The sequence below is a fragment of the Astatotilapia calliptera genome, chromosome 10 (assembly GCF_900246225.1).
Source record: "Astatotilapia calliptera chromosome 10, fAstCal1.2, whole genome shotgun sequence".
NCBI classification, from domain to species: Eukaryota; Metazoa; Chordata; class Actinopteri; order Cichliformes; family Cichlidae; genus Astatotilapia; species Astatotilapia calliptera.
The window spans coordinates 10,607,401-10,623,961 of record NC_039311.1 but is presented as its reverse complement, the minus strand read 5'-3'; the positions used below and the strand labels follow the sequence as shown (position 1 = coordinate 10,623,961).

The following is a 16,561-nucleotide window of genomic DNA, read 5'->3' as shown; positions in this document are numbered from 1 at the left end:
GGAAGCCTTTTTTTGTGTGTGCCAGTAAGATTTACATACAACACTTTACATATAAATTAACTTCCAAGCGGAGCATTTTATGTGCATACAGTCTTCATATACACTTCTCCTGGACTGTGAATCCATTGCACAAACTTGTAAAAAGACAGCTGCACTCACACCAGCGGCTTCCGCTTCACAATTTAATCCCCAAAGTGCTGCAGTTTTTTCTCAAATGTTTTTTTTGTTTTGTTTTTTTTAAATGTACTCATTTGGCTTCCCTGACCAAACCGGTTTCTACTAGAAGCTCGATTTTTTTGTTGTTTTTTTCTAAAAAGCAGCGCTTGGGGTCCCAAGAGTGAAGTACTACTAATCGAGGCATACAAATAGATGTCTCACCATTTGATCCACATTTTGAATGTGACAGACAATATTCGAGTCGTTATATTGCTTTTAACATATTGCAAGAAATTCCTATGACTTGCCTACAACGGCACACTAAACTATAGTAAATACAAGCACTTAGTGTGCACTTTATTCTGACCCCTTGTTGGACTCTCAAGCATTTTGCCGGGTATGTTATTATGGCTTTTCATGAGCAGATGTAGTACTATTTTTAAGTTCAAAAGCCACATGGTTGCAGTCTGTTATTCGGTACCTACATGTTGTTCTTCAGTGGTTAAGTAACTGCAGGTTGATGCTGTGAAGAAACATGCCGTGAAACGGTTAGAACTAAGAAATATTCTGGCATTTGTGTTAAATGTTCTCACGTGAAGAGCTTTTTACTGAACTCTGACAGTTACATCATTCTGTAAATGGCCAATTTCCACTTCACATTATTTTCCTTTCTTCCTGTGGCCTAAAGGAGATAATGATCGTTTCCTCATTATTAATTCTGAAATGAAAGCTGTCCTTTTCCATAAAACACACATCCACTCTTGAAGAGTAGCTCTCTGTTTGGGGCTTTCTCTGAATCCGCTCTACTCCTGCTCCTGCGTTTCTCTCTAGGGGGAGTCCATCATGGCTTCCAGCATCTCCAGGAATAGTTTGTGCATGGGCACCCCACCCCGGGTCTTGATGCTGTAGAAAGTGGTCAGAGCACGGCCAGCAGTCTGTCGGAGGAGAGGCAACGTTAAAAGAAGACGTCCTGCCCGCTGGGGGTCGTCTGGGCGCCGCTGACATTCCATCTCCAGCAGGGCCTGGTGGAGGAGGTCCCGCAGCTTCTGCACGGCCTCCATGTCCTCGATGTAAACAGAGTCTGACAGAACAACAGGGAGCACATGGTGAGGGAGTGTGGAGGGTGCTGAAATGTTCTCAGCTTTTGTCACAGAAAGAGAGGCTGCCTTGCCCGGTAATTGACTACAAACAAACTAATGTCAGTTGTTATTTATTCAACAAGCAGGGCCTGTAGTTAGCACTCATTGTAGGTGGACCTCTGAGGGACAACTACATAAAGGTTATGAGATGGGTAAACAAATCGCATCATATTTACACTACAGAGAGATCATTTGTGAGTTATTCAGCTACAGTGCGGATACCTGCAAGAAAGCAGAAGACTAGCCTTTAAAACTGGGAATATACAGTGTTACAGTGCACCTACCACTACAAGCTACAACAAAACGCTTCATAAGATGCGAGAAGTAAAGGATGTGTCAAAATACTGAATTCTGATTTATATGTTCCCATAGCTGCTTGTCTGCAGCTGCAGTAAAAGTACCTGAGTTGGTGAGTGCGATGGCTTTTAGCATGACAAATTCCTCCCGGTCCACGTTAAGGGCACGGAATCGGCGAGCGAGCTGACTAATAGCTGCATTAAGCTCTGTCAGTCCGGCTGCACGTGACATCTCCTCATCAAGGACAAAGTCCTCTGCGAACACCACCTCGTCCTCACAGCCGAGCGAGCGGTACGCTACGCCCAGCACGAGCACCTCCAGCCACACTGACTGCAGCACTGACATCTGGTCTGCCAGAGACAGAGACAAGAAGCCTGCAGGAGAAAGCACAAAGAAAGGGACACATTTAAATGGAGGATGATGGGTTTACTGGTACCAAGCTCCAAATAATGGTTTAGATATTTTAACCAGCTTCATATGGGAATAAATAATTTCATCTGAGCTCTTAGAATAAGGTCCTCGTCTCTTGACATTAAATGCACACTGATTTGTTTTGACTGTACATTTTCTTTAAATTTATTCAGCCTTTAGAGCCACGCTCATGCAGGCCATTCATAACAACAACAATCAATATTCTAGTCATGGTGTGACTGATGCTCTTCAGCGAGCCTGGAAGTCTCTTCCGCTGTTGCCATGCTATTGCTGCCTCTCCTCCCCTCCTTTATTCTCTCTGCATCTCTTACCAGGAATGTGTTTGGCCCAGCCGATGATCACAACCAGCTCACGGTCAGCCAGGTCACAAAGGGTGGTGAGCGTACGCTGGGCCGTGTCCGGCTGCAGAGGGTCGGGCATGGCAAATAACTTTTCTGGCTCTGCTACTAGAAGGTGGGACACGATGATGTTGGAGGAATCTGTCACAAAAACACACAACAAACGATGCATTAATTACTGTATACATTTAGACATGTTGATACCCACAACATCAGCACTGTCATTATCTAAACAAACGCATTCAGATATATTTTGATGATCTCCATTACTCTTCACTGTATTATACGCAGCGCTCTATGTACAGTATATAAATATGGATTTTAAAAATAGGCTTAGGATCTGCCAGCTTTGCCTGCTGCTTATGATCATTATTCTATGTTTATACCACAGCCAGATTCATGTAGCTTGAACAATCCAGGTCAAATTACATTAAATTAAAATCATTACAGAGCCAAAGCTTTTCCTGACCTGCTGATTTAAAGAGTGAAGACTAACAGTGAACCACATCAGGCACTAGGGGGAGCTGTGTTGTAGCTAATTCCAGTTTATTTGAAATGTTTTGTGTGTTGCTTTTATTTTCTGAGGAGCTTTCCTTTAAAACTTTACATTTTTAAGGGGAAAATTGTTCATTTCCAAACACATAAATCCACATTTTAACGTTAACTCAGTGCAAAGGGGAAAAAAATCTCCCAAATTAACCAAATCCATCTGTATTTCTCCCTTTTTTCTACATCACTATCTTTCATCTTCTTTCAACTTCTTGTCATGAGTAACTTACTCCTGGCCCGGGCTGCGCTCTGCCTGTTAGTGATATGCAGTAGACATTTCTGTGAAATTTAGTCACCATCAGTGTAAGAATTCACGAGTTATAGCCAAAAAAGTGTTGCCACGGTGACCTATGACCGACTACTAATCAGTGCATCCTTGACTCGAAGGGAACTTTTGTGCCACATTTGCAGAAACTCCTTGAAGGCTATTTCATGACACACACAAAAAAGCATAATACAATTTATCAAAGCTCACTTTTTTCGCTCTCCTTTGTCAGCGGTAGAGGAGCACTCTGGTATGTTGCATTCTCCACTTCTGGGCGTCTTTTGTACTTCTGCCTTCCACCCCTGACCCTGTCCAGACGAACTCCTACATTGTGCAAGAATCAGCAGTTCTCGTTTAGGTCAGCAATAAACTAAGCAACTGCACAATAATGAACATATTGGAATAATAATCAAAGTCTGGTCACACTCACCCTCTTTAAGCATGCCTACTTTCAAGCACTTGGTGAAGCGGCATGCCTGGCAAGCCTTTCTGCGCCTTTTAGTGATTTCACACTCATTTGATGCTGGACAGCTATATTCAATGTTACCTATATGAAGAAGCAGAAAATGTTAATCTCAACGAATGTACAAATAAATTCGCGAAGAAGCAAGTGCCTATACTCTCTCTTATCTTTCAACCACACACACATTCTGCTATTCCTCTTTTTTTATGTCCTACACTCCGACTATACCAATCCTCATACAGAGGTGTGACAGTGATTTTGTTACACTCTCTGGAAAGTTACAGAAATAATGTCAGGAGTTCATGAAGGTCCCAGAAACAAGCAACAATATGAAAGATTTTCAAAACTGCATACATTTCTTGTTTTTTGGGACAAAATAGCTTTTTTTTTTTTGGAAAATCAATGAGAAGTTTTAGCGGTATTCTAGAAAACAAATACGTGTTTTATACTCTATGTTTTGTTGTGAAAACATTTAAACACATTTAAAGTGCTTTACCTGTCACTAAAGCAAACTTTACCACAACACACCTTGAATGGTTCTCTTGAAGAATGCTTTACAGGCCTCACACGATGCAACACCATAATGGTAACCTGAGGCCACATCCCCACAAACGAGACACAGCCTCTTGGGAAGCGTGCTCAGGGCGTACTTGCATCGACCTGCCCCATTTCCAGCGGAGCCCTCCTCTGCCCCATCGCCACCCTCATCCTTGAAATGGCAACGCAGAGCTGGTGTGTACAGTGGCGGGGAGTAACGTTTAACGTTGTCTCCTCGGGTCACTCCGCCTCCGCTATGAGAAGAATCTGAGGAGGCCCCGCCAGGGCTGGTCCGACCTCCCCCGCCTCCCTCTGGACTACTTGGTTCTGCCTTTATGTAGACATCTGACCGACGCTCACGGGAAGACATGATGTCTGCAGGGCAAAAGGAAAAAGAAATGTCAAAGTAAATAATAGCACAGAGACTTTTAACTCACATCTATATCTCTGAGAAAATCATCAGTCACAGATTTTCATGATAACAAACAAAAGTAATAAAATGATAAAGCAAAGAAAAAAAGGATGTAAATAAACATCTCAGTAGTGTAGTGCCCCTTCATGGGCTACAACACTTTACCATATTCCCACCCCAGTCTTTAGTCCTTCTTAAAGCTTTTTAAACCATCAAACTGTTTGCACTACTGTGTGGGATTTGTGATGGTTTGAGCATAAACACTGTAATCAGAAGGAAACAGGCAGCAGAGAGAAAAACATTTCAAGTTGTGGTGATGCAAATGCTGCTTTAATCTACTATCAAATTAACCTCAACTAACCTTCCCTAAACTAAATGGTAAATGGACTGATTCATATATAGCACTCTTCTACTCTGAGCACTCAAAGCACTTTTCACAACTTGCCTAATTCACCCATTCTCACAAGCAGTTTTTTTCTATGCTCTTTCTATCCAACATTTACACTCTGATGGATGCATCTTGCCCAAAGATGTTTGACCTGCACCACCAACCTTCTGATTAGTAGGAGACCTGCTCTACCACCTGAGCTATATATGTATGTGTGCTTAAAAGTACAGTGTGTAAAATCTTACAGCAGATTGTAGCTCACAGTCTACAATTGCTGTAATCAGACTTTTGCATAATCTTAGCCACTGTAGGACAAAGACATTAAAACACATTACGTTTAGACTGTACCCCATAACAGCAGCCATTATGGGGAAACGCAGAGCATCTGGGAAGATGTTTCTTCTACTGTTGCTGCATAAAAACATTTTTGTACAAACTAAATTTGAATATATTTAAATAATATCGACACTTGGAAAGAAATCAGGAATGAAAAACTGATAAGTGTCAATGAAATATTTTCTAGAATTTTACATTTTTTCCCTCCAGTCATCTCAAACACTCTTGTCGCCGTTCATCTGTAGAGAGTACAGGGTGTCACTTTGTTGTTTACCCAGATGTCAATATGTGCCCGTGTCTATTTATTCTGAATGATTAAAACTTTGTAAAATGAGTCTATTAGGAATCTGTAATTCAGTGAAATGTACTTCTGCCCAATAAAAGCAACACCGAGTATCGCTGTTAAGAATGGCCTGAACTTTTCTGTCAGTACGCGCTGCTGTTTTTGTTTGTCTGTCAGCTGGCATAAGTGAATGTTTCTTTGAAGAGGATCAAATATTTCTGAACTCATACATGACATGAGAATGTACTCACACTGTTTATCAGAGAGAAAGTGCAATCTTTAGGACACTCAAGCCTAACATTAGCTGACACAGCGTTAGCTTTTAACCAGTTGTTGTTGTTGTTGTTTAGCCAGCTCGTCGCCAGCTATCCAGAGACGGGAGGGTCATCTGCTGACAGATTAGACCCCTGACTTCAGCTCAGGAGATGAGGCTTGAATGAGAAGCAAGGGGATATTTTACCCAGATGCCAGTGGTGTTGTCTCTTTCATTTGTGTTTTCACTTCTTTGGTCAAGGGGACCCCCTCTCAGATGATGAAACATAAGTATGAACCTTCCTATTTGGAGTCTGAGGATGCAAACATAAAATAAACTGTCCCTCCAAATGCTTGAGTTCTCCCTTCCTCAACCTTTGACATACTACATATGTGGCTGGTCCTCTACATACATACAAGAAAATGCCATTTGGCTTCTCACACAATTTAAAATACATCCTCCACCAATTAAAACAATTAATTAATTCAAGCACTCCGCAAATCAATGTCTGAACATGTGACTGCATGAGCCAACTGCAGCTGCACCTGGCAGCTCGAAGTTTCCTGGACTAGTCTGGATGTGTAACACTTCATTAAATGGCTGATGCACAACAAATATTTAAATGTCTGGCACAGCAGAAAGCAGATAATCATCTAGTGACTAGAATTACTCCCTACTTTAGAGAGGTTAATCAAAAATAAATCATATTCAGCAACACAACTTATTCAACCACAAACTGCAGTATGCACAGACATGAAGGCCAAAAATAAATGAATAAATAGTGCAATGGTTGCTGCAGTGAACTTTCCAACATCAACTCAGCCATCCTTAAAAGCGAGCCTTTACCGAGCCTCAGCAAATCCATCCGCACACTGAAATCATCAAAGTAATCACGTTCCATTTGGCTAAAGGCGTGTGTCCACCAAACACTGTGAGTAAGCAAGACTTCAGGAAAACGGTCACCATAATGGACAAAAGAGCGATTCTTGAAGTAGTAATACCTGACGAGTATGTGAAACATTACTGGGGAAAAAGAAAGGGTTTATCTAGTTCTTTGAGTTTTATTCGCATCCATCATGCAGGTGCAATGAATTAAGTAAAAAACTTCATACTATTTGTCATCAAAGATTGGTTTGTGAACATTAACAAACAGGAATGTGGTGCAACACAAAAGTGAAATCAGTGGCCTGTTCATTTAGTACAGTTTTTTTTTTAAATGTTTCTTCTAAAAAACACACTGAATTTAGATAAATAAGTAGGTCCAATTTTATTTTGACACAAAGATTTGTACAAACGTGAAATGAAATGCATGAAAGTGCAACAAAAATATTGTCAACGATCTTAATGAATAATTATGACAAATAATCATGACCTTAATGCTGAACAAAATAATCATGATCATCATATTGGCCATAATCTTGCCTTCTAAAGATATTAATGAAAGCTATCAAAAACACGTCGCACCTAATAGAACTACACCTCTGTCATATTTCAAGTCATTAAGATGTCTAAGGTGAGTGAATGGAGGCCACTGTGCTATAAAGAAGTCACTCAATCACATAACTTGTATTCAAATAAGTAAGCAAAAGTAGTAGTCTGTAGTTCTAACTTAAATTATGCTAGCAAAAATAGTAAACATGTTATATTTGGGATGTTTATGAATCTCAATACAAGCGTATAAAAAAGTTAATGAGTCTCAGTACACAGTCGAGATGGCATACTGTGCACTGCACCTTGAAATGCACTCCAGCGAAGGAGAGAAGCACGCAGAAGATGTTGTTTGACATAAAAAATGAAAGAGAAGATTCAATTACCCAAGTGAACATGCACTTCTAATACCAAAATCTGCATCTCTGTGAGTAATTCTGTGTAATGCTTTTAAGCTCAACTTAGTTTTAAAGCCAAATGTCAGGGTTCTTAATGTCAACCATCCATATAAAATAAGACAATCAGCTTAAGAGCAGTCTGATCTCTGACATATAATGTAATAATATCAATGGGGCATCTGAGGTTTCTCGTCTTTATGTAACTTAACAAACTGGTGGGCGAGTGTTTGCATGCACAAACTGACCACCGCTTTGCCCAGCCCAAGCGAGGGTCATCAATTCAGAAGAGAGCGGATCACGCCTGTATTTAATCACTATAAAGACAGACAGTTGATAAATTGCCACCAAAACACTCTTGACATGTTTTATTATTCTACCTGAAACGAACTTTGTTTTCTTGATTTGAATTGTGAAATTGAGAAAGTAACCGTAACGTGAGCATGAACTGTCTCTTAGCTTCACCTCTTAAGCATTAATGCAGACCCTTACTTGAATGACTGTGTTAATAGATCACTGCGTGAGGACGTTGAGGAGGATTTCTGCAGTCTAAATAGCCTCAATCCAGTTAAGTCCTCAGTTTCTCTTGCACACATAGTAGCAATCTACTGCAATTATCCAACATTTTTCTATTTGTTTATCAGGTGGGCTGATAATCCACTCAAGTCTCGTATAATTACAAAACATGTGACTGTGACAACAAAAACAGTGAAGATTCTGAGGCTTTTTGTGATATAATCAATAAACATCAGTCCTGGGCTGGTCAGCTTTGAGTGGTTTATCTCTGTCAGTTTAAAAAATTACTACTAATTACTACTGTGTCAATAATAAACAGCCTCTTGTTCAGACATATTTAACATCAAACTGCACTTCTAAGACATGACCATCAGAAAAGAGCTTTCTGTCTTTGCTGATGGGAACCACTGAGAACAGAACAGAGAGCCTCAGACTGAAAGCACACTATGAGAAAAACAGTCAGAGTTAGTCAGTCCTACTAACAGTGTCAGTAGGTACTTCCCAAGCAAGTAAGCCTTTATCATACTTATTGCTGCAGCAGATAACCCAATCCTATGGTTGCTGGCATACAATTTTCTTTGGAGTTTGCCCTCTCTGTATATGAGAGCTGTTTGGCAAGCCTCGGACACGTCAAAGAAACTTATCCTGTTTAAAGTTTAGCCTACCTGGACTCACTGAAAGCTCAGTTAATCGCTCAACCAGACAGTACCAGTAGTAGCACATAAACACAGATACTGAACAGTGTCATTTGGCTTTGCTCGGACTTGAGTCAGATCATCAGGTCACCATGTGCACCGCTGGCCAATTCGACTTCTTCTTTGGGAAATGTCGGTTTCTTCATAGAAAATGTTAACAAGCATGCGATGATAGCTCTCTGGTTACTCATTGATTCGACTAAAGCAGCGCGTAAAACCTAAAGAGGTCTGCTAAATAGCTCTGTTATCTACTTTATCAGCCATAGAAACGCGTGGTGTTTGCTGTAAACTAATTCCAGCGTGTTTGGTGTAACGTTAGCATGAGCTAGCTTCAAGAGTAGCGAATACATAAATGATAACTGTATGTTAGCTAACTAGGCTAGCTAGCCTACGTTAATCCTGACTATCCAGCTCTCTCCCCCTAGGGCCGAGGTTTATTTTGGTCACTCTAACCCGGACTAGGCTGCATCTTACCTGAGCGGTGACTAGAGCAGCACTGAACGATAAGTCTCCCCACGGTGTGCTATCATGACACAGATCCAGCAGAAAAATCAGTATCCAGACCACCAGCTCCTGCTAGCTCGTGCTGGCTATGTGCGGAGATGGGCCGGCCTACAATCGGCTTTCCCTAACAGCTGGGAGGCGATGCAGGCTAAGCACATAGTAACACTTTCACACTGTCATCTGACTAAAGCGTGTTTGTAAATGTCTCATTTTAAAATTAAGCGTCATATATTTACTATATTTTTTGAATGGAGTAAAGGAAGATCCCAAATTATACTGATCAAATATAAGATGCTTCATTGCCAGCTGGAAATCTGATTGGCATTGTCAGAATTATAAGTTAGCATTGTTAATGAAGGATGCAATTAAACTTCTAAACTGTAATATATATTATTTTTGATCAAATGTTTCAGCTTGCTTAAACTAACAACAAAGTTACAATAATCTAGGGGAAGACAGCTAAACTTTTAGCTCCTGGTGTTACACACAAATGTATACTGCTGAAGATGTGTTTCCCCTCACACAGTATCCCCAAAACAAAAAAGAAATTTAAAGTGTCACTGAAGAGCCACAGGCTGATACATTAATTGTTCTTTCTTTCTGTCATCTATCCGCCTCTTGCCCCTCCCTAACCCATATTTTCTGTTTGCAGAGCAATCACGGCCTGTCGTTTCAAGTTTGTGCCCTCATGATATAATTTCGACAACAGACCAAGAGAAGTATCTGTGTTTAGCTGATGAGCCTGCTTTTCTCAAACAGGAACATGTCCTGGAAAGTGTATGACTGCAACAAAACCATCATAATATACGGGTAACATATATAAGTAATGAAAAATACGGTTGTGGCACTGTAACATTATTCTCTGTTGTTTTTACTCAGCCTCAATCCTTCTACAAACTTGCTCATATCTGTGCATGTCCTAAAGGCGTCAGCTGAAAGTCTACCACAAAGTCTACCTTTATAATGACTGAATTGTGAGGAAAAAGAGGCACTTGTTAACACATAATCCCAATTGAAACACGGCATAACGGTGTAACATTTCATCAACATAAAAGGTGACGTAGGAACAGCTTACCTGTTTGGTGACCTGGAGCTTGAAGCCTGTGTATGTCTCACTCCAGAAGACAGCTCAGTAAAATGATATTGCTGTGGGCTGAAGTCTGCAGTTACCGGGACACCTGCGAAGCAAGCAAACGCTTCTGAGAGTATTCCCAAAACTTGCAGCCAAGCCAAAGAGTTTGCTTTTCATGTTTGCCCTTTGTGCTTTGAATGGTCAAATCCCCACAAGGACACCGCGTCCGGCCTCATAATGACCATAATGTATGCAAACTCGCAGCAAATGATTGGCAGGCTCCTAACAATAACTGTGGAGCTAATCTTCACATGATCCAGAGGAAGCATGTGCTCTGCCAACAGTTTTTGTTTCTTCTCTAATGAGGCGTATGGATACACCTAAAACCAACTGTCTTTCCAAAAATACATAACCCAGCCTATCTATCCAGATTTTTACACACACTGCTCATACCCTCCCCCTTTACACTGCGTGACACACTCCAAAGGTCACAGTCACAGGAATGCTTGAAGGGCAGACAGAGAAAAGCCAACACCTTGTCTTTCAGTCATACAAAGTTATAAACTTAAGTTTGGTGATAAAGCTATGTAAATAATTAAATTACTTAGGCTTAAAAACAAACACAAAAACCCCAAATGGAATAGTATTCCAGCTTGTTGTTAAAGTCTAAATATGACTGTTAAAAAAATGCCATATCCCAAAAAAGGACACCTATTTTAAGCAACTTTAAAAGTGTGCAAGGCTCTTATATATGAAAACAAACTGAGATGCTTTTCCCATTTTGTCTGGAGGTTAAAACAGCTGACAATTTCATTTTTATAAGTCGTTTCAGTTTCAGACTCTAATCCCAGTAGACTGTTGCACCCAAACAGCTCCTTGTCATAAATGGATTTCCAAGTACACTTTCTATTACATAAGCAAAAAGTCAAATATCACACCTCGACAAGCTCCTTATGTCTTCAACCGTTTAAAGCTTTCTTATCGTGGTTTTGTCAGGGGCAAGGTCTCCGTCAGTGACACGGCATCACATTCACAGACGCGACATTAAACTCAGTTTAAGGGTTTTAAATGCGGCGCACTGTGGAGACAGGGAGAACAGCACCCAGGGGTGACCTTGCCTTACTGATCTCGGACCGGTGAAAGGTTAATTGCCGAAGTGGATTATGCCTTAAGATCAGGGATCTCAATCCTGGCCCAGGAGGCTCGACAACTTACATAGTTCGGTGTGTTAAAAACGAGAGAAATATAACTCGGGAGATTAAAATACACAGAAGAGAAGTTAAAGTGTGAACAACTGAAGAAGAAGTGCCGGAGGGGCATTCTGCACATGAGAACTTGCTGTTTAAGTAACAGCATGCAAGAAAGAAAAACAGAAGAAAACACTTATCATCTGCATGTTGGTCTTTATTTTCTACATTAACGAGTGTGGCTTACTGGTGACTAGAGTACTAACCACCAACGACTCCTCTAGCATTTATTGAAGCATGAATTAGTCCCAAGGTATACATGTGTTATAAGCTTGAAATATGGCGTGCACTGCAAATTATCCCACAGTGTAGGCTATTAACTATTTTCCGGCTCGTGTCCCATATCCCCATTAACGTGGTCAGGCGAACTTAGAGCTCTTTCGGGCAAATCGTGCATGCACATCAGGCTGTCGTCAAGACAGCTGCCACGTCCAAAAAACACTAATAATGGGCAAAACACCCCATGTGTGCTCAACCTCGGAAGTGTAGGCTAAGACAAGATACTTACTAGGAAATGTAAAAACATCACGGGGTCGTTTTTGTTCTTAAATATTTGAGGTCAGTCAAGTCTTTGCGGATTGCAAGTCCACTGGCAGTTGAACTGGATTAATGGCGCCGTAAGAGCCTCGCGACGTTTCTCACATCGCATCACGATGTTAGCATGTAAAAAGGGAGATAACAACAACCGGCGACACAATGTCTTCGCCCGGCTGTTCGGCTCCGTCCACTGCTGTTAAAAAATTCCCGTCTTCGCCTTCCACAACTGAGGTTGTAGCTGAACCTTAGCGTCAAGTCTCCAACAAAAACAGCATCCACATCCGGTAAGAGTATTTCACAGCAAAACTCCGTCGACATATTAAACCTTTCAAACATTTACCAAGCGGGAAGATGACCAAAAATAAAAAATAATCCAGTACAAAAGTCTCCCTCCTTTCCGTCAAATCCGTAACACATTTAAAAAAAGATAGAGACGCTGATATTCTTAAAACGAACTCTAAATGCTGCTTTTATTTTAACAGTTCAACTTCCGGCACACCTCTGGCTTTCTTCCGCTCATTTGACGGAACTCAGTGACGTAGCCTGGATCTCGTGCCTGCTCTCCTCCCTCTGCCACAATTTGCGTCCACTGGGTCTCCGTTACGTCTGCACGCACCTACAACCCGCGTCATCCGCATTTTAATAAGGGCCTGCAACTCGTGAAAAAAATATGACCCACTCCACGTTAATTCGCGTACAGTCAAGGTGTATTCATTCATTTAGACGAGCTGCTTCAAAGTGCTGATTTCAGACCATTGAGTGCTTTTTATAGCAGTGAACCCTTCCACACTAAAGAAAAAAACCCCACGGCTTTCATATTTGCTGTGAGATTAAAAACACGGGTCTGTTGCATTATTATACGTTTTGTGGCCTATATTCAGAAAGCCTTTATGCTTAAAACACCATAACGAAAATGGCTTTCTGCAACATGCTTTATTATTATAATTATCACATTAGCTATAGGGCACAAAATGAGGCTGCATGTCCTTTCCAGGACACCTCTGTGGAAAATGTAGTCATGCTTTTGGTCTTGTGACGCTGACCCGTCTCACTCCGCCGCTGCACAGCATCTGGACATGAGCCAAGGAAGAAGAGATGAGGAGAGCTGTGCCAAGGGTTGAGAAAGTAAAATAATTAAAGGATAGTAGTCTGAATTTAAAAAAAAGGAAAGAAAAGAAAAATACTTGCTTGGAATACAAAGTTCGCCCCCTGTGTTATCCTGTATGGGCTTTTGTGTAAGCCTGCTCTACCAAGGTTCACTTTATTTGGCAATTTTATTATACAGCAAAGAAAACAAACGATTTTCTTTTGTCAAACTTAGAAGCCTCCTGCTTCTAGAAATAGTCTGCTGCCCCCTGCGCTCCCCAACACGCCTGGCAACAGCTGGCATTAAGAAAGCAGAGGAGTTGTCACGAAAGAGTTGAAAAGCTTTTCTACTGGTGTGGTGAAAGTGGAGAGGAGGGGGAGGAAATCAAGAAAGACAAAGAAATCGGAGTAACCATAGTAGCCTATTATTTAGATATCTCCACCCCAAAGCTGCCCGGCGTGATCCGGCTCTAATTATAGCCCAGTATACGTTGGTTTCAACTGAAGCAGTGAGCGCTGTGTCCGAGGTGCGGGACAGCAGGCTCGCTGTGGTTACATAGATGCGGCGCGCTCGCGGGCAGGATTTTCGTGGCGCGCGCCTCACAGGGAAAACTGACGGCGGTGTCACTGCGACCTTGAAGCAAGGTCATTCAGCCTGTGCTGCAGAGACTGCAATTCTTCTGCGGGACTGCATCACACTGCTGCAGACTCTGCATTATCCGGTTGGAGGCGAAACCCGTCATGCTATGTTCGTTAGATTTGCGCACAAATCTGTTTAAAGCGTTTTGTACGATTGTGTTTAGCGTAATAATATAGGTCTAAACACGTGACTGCGCATTGAGTGTGGATGTGCGGGAATCAGAAACCTAAAAAAGAAATAGAAAAAAACACAGTGAATGCCAGATGGGGTCCCTGCGGGTGCTCCTCATAGGGGGTCATGACCTGAGACAGGTGTCAGCTGATAGGCTACATAAATTCTAACAAGAAGCTCTTTTTTTCTTTCTGTATCCACAAAAGGCACTGGGCACTGCATTAGTGAGTCATAGCCAGCACGACTGACTGAAAACAGTCTCCACCTATACTACAGACGCTTATTATTAGACTACAGGCTGTAGCAGGCTGATTCCAGAGTGGGGCTGAACTCATTTAGTGCACTTAGATCCACCTTAAAACTTAAAAAAAAAAGAAAAGAAAAGCTGGTCATACAGATTCAGCCATCACCAAAAAATGCAAGAGAGCACAGGGGGAACATTCTCTTCACAGATGTTTTATGCTGCTCTGCTGTGCACATGCCATGTTGTAGTGGTTATGAATAGCAAGGTCAATGTGCGCAAATGTGGGGTGAGATCAGAGAAGGCTGATTTGATTATATGTTCAGGATGGTCATGTGAGTGCTGACTAACTCTGTCAGTTTTGTTTGAAATGACCTGTATCGGACCGTGACTAGAGCTTCAGTGTGTCCTCGTTATGGGGCAGCTTTGGGGATATGTCTCTAACTGACACTACACTACAGTCTGTCTCTTCTTTTTTTTTAAACCTGAATACAGAAAAGCTTACATATTTACAATCCTATAAAATATTTATTTATTTCGATTTTAATTTAGAGTGGAATTATTCTTTAAATCCAGGCCAGTAGTGCTTTAGCCCACCCATGTGGCCACCACTCGACCCCTGGTGGCAGCTCGGGGAAACTGCAGCAGCGGTGCTGATGACGTTATAGCAGCTGAGCAAGTGTCCTCCAGTTAAAGGTCACCCACTGCCACTGCACATCATCGCTGTCTCCTGACTTCCTGATTGCAATGCCAGAACAGTGCCTTTTCTTTTTAGACATCCTGCGGGGAAAGTGTCAGATTTCCAGAGGCCGGTCGACCACTCCGTTGTTTTCTGCGCTCTGCTTACTCACCACGCAGACATAACTGCAGGCTGCAAGTGTGGCATCTAGGTGGTCACAAACAAGCGCACACAGAGGGATAAATTTCAGTTTTCAGTTACAGATTAGATGTGTGAAGTACAGTTGCATCTTTGACATTGAAGGTTTGCGCCACCTGCTGGCCGTGTTTAGAGAGAAACAAGCTGAGGAGGAGGAGGGGTGTGTATCTACATTAGTGACAGTCTCAACTTTTGTGTATCTGATATTTTGTAACATTAAGGTACACCGGCTTTCCTTTAAAAAAAAGGATACATAGAACAAAAGAGCAGCAGTCACACTGTACTGCTGCACTGTGTTTGTCCTTGGTGCCATTTTCAGGTTGAAACAAGCTAGAATTTCAAACAGACTATCATTTACACGAGTCAAATGAGCAGCTACACAGCATATTCTTAAAAGGATAGACTGACAACTCAAAGGTCCATGCTATAATGCTATTTATACACTGCATTATGTGTGATATGCAAGTCTGACAGCGTATGCCTGCTTTTGTCTCCACCAGCCTAACCAGGCCTATAGAATGCATTAAAGTCAATGCTCGAGTTACTTTATCGTGCTTAGAGTGATACTTTTTCTTCTTATTGCTGTTTGTAGCTATATGCCATGTTTTCTGCCAATATGGCTGCACGCTAAATATAAACTTTTACTTCAAATGTGATTATTTTTGACTCTAAACTAAGCATCTGTTCAGTTGAGGAAGAATAAAGTATTCTCAAATCATCCCCTCAAATTAGAAAGTGATTTTTAAAAGCATCTTCATTTTACCAGTGTTTTTTTTTAAACCATTGGTCCTCAATTACCAAACATATACATTAGCCCGTTCTTGCATCATTGTGATGTCATAAATAAATAATGATGAATGATGAATAAATAAAAAGTGTTTTGCACAGTAATCTCTATGTCCTTTTATATGATATATTACTTAATATGTTTATTGAATTACTTTATTTCAAGGTCAACTATGACCTTGGGCGCCAACCATGAAGGTCAAGGTCAAATGCTTAGCCAGCCTAGTTACTCGTGTCCCTCATACAAGGCCTTGTATATTGTGAAGAAGGTTGAAGACCATCCGTAAAAATCGTGGGTATTATAAAGTTTTTACTGAATTTCACATTGACTGAATTTTCACCAAAATGAAATCACCTTGAGCTGTTTCCTGTATCTACCATCACACAGAAATTGGAAATGATATCTGGTAAACTGTGGACACTAGACTGCTAACAAACAGGCAAACAACCAGACAAACAAACTGAACTGTTTACATACTCCCTGCGTTTCCAGGGAGTATGAACTGAAATGAACCCAT

The 16,561-nt window shown here is 41.3% G+C and overlaps 1 protein-coding gene across 3 annotated transcripts; it reads right to left on the bottom strand.

Moving 5' to 3' along the window:
• Positions 1–735: 735 nt before the first annotated feature.
• On the bottom strand, positions 736–12,492 carry esrra (estrogen-related receptor alpha). Of its 3 annotated transcripts, XM_026181328.1 has the most exons (8): positions 12,214–12,492; positions 10,462–10,564; positions 4,168–4,551; positions 3,607–3,723; positions 3,387–3,500; positions 2,336–2,503; positions 1,697–1,966; positions 736–1,237 (listed from the first exon to the last, which is right to left on the bottom strand). In XM_026181328.1, the coding sequence occupies exons 3-8, from the start codon at positions 4,544–4,546 to the stop codon at positions 984–986; spliced, it is 1,302 nt and encodes a 433-aa protein (XP_026037113.1). In that variant the 5' UTR covers positions 4,547–4,551; positions 10,462–10,564; positions 12,214–12,492; the 3' UTR covers positions 736–983. The 3 variants fall into 3 exon arrangements, with proteins under 3 accessions (XP_026037113.1, XP_026037114.1, XP_026037112.1); XM_026181329.1 differs by lacking the exons at positions 10,462–10,564; positions 12,214–12,492 and adding an exon at positions 9,357–9,713; XM_026181327.1 differs by lacking the exons at positions 10,462–10,564; positions 12,214–12,492 and adding an exon at positions 8,853–9,336.
• Between the last annotated feature and the right edge of the window lie 4,069 nt (positions 12,493–16,561).

Bases quoted from the DNA above. Each gene is read 5' to 3' on its own strand.
- esrra (XM_026181327.1), bottom strand. From the start codon at position 8,910: ATGTGCTACTACTGGTACTGTCTGGTTGAGCGATTAACTGAGCTTTCA. The intron at 4,552-8,852 runs GTAGGCTAAACT...TTTGCCCTGCAG, and splicing joins TGAGCTTTCAGTGAGTCCAG to ACATCATGTCTTCCCGTGAG. The intron at 1,967-2,335 runs GTAAGAGATGCA...TTTCTCCTGCAG, and splicing joins CTGGGCCAAACACATTCCTG to GCTTCTTGTCTCTGTCTCTG.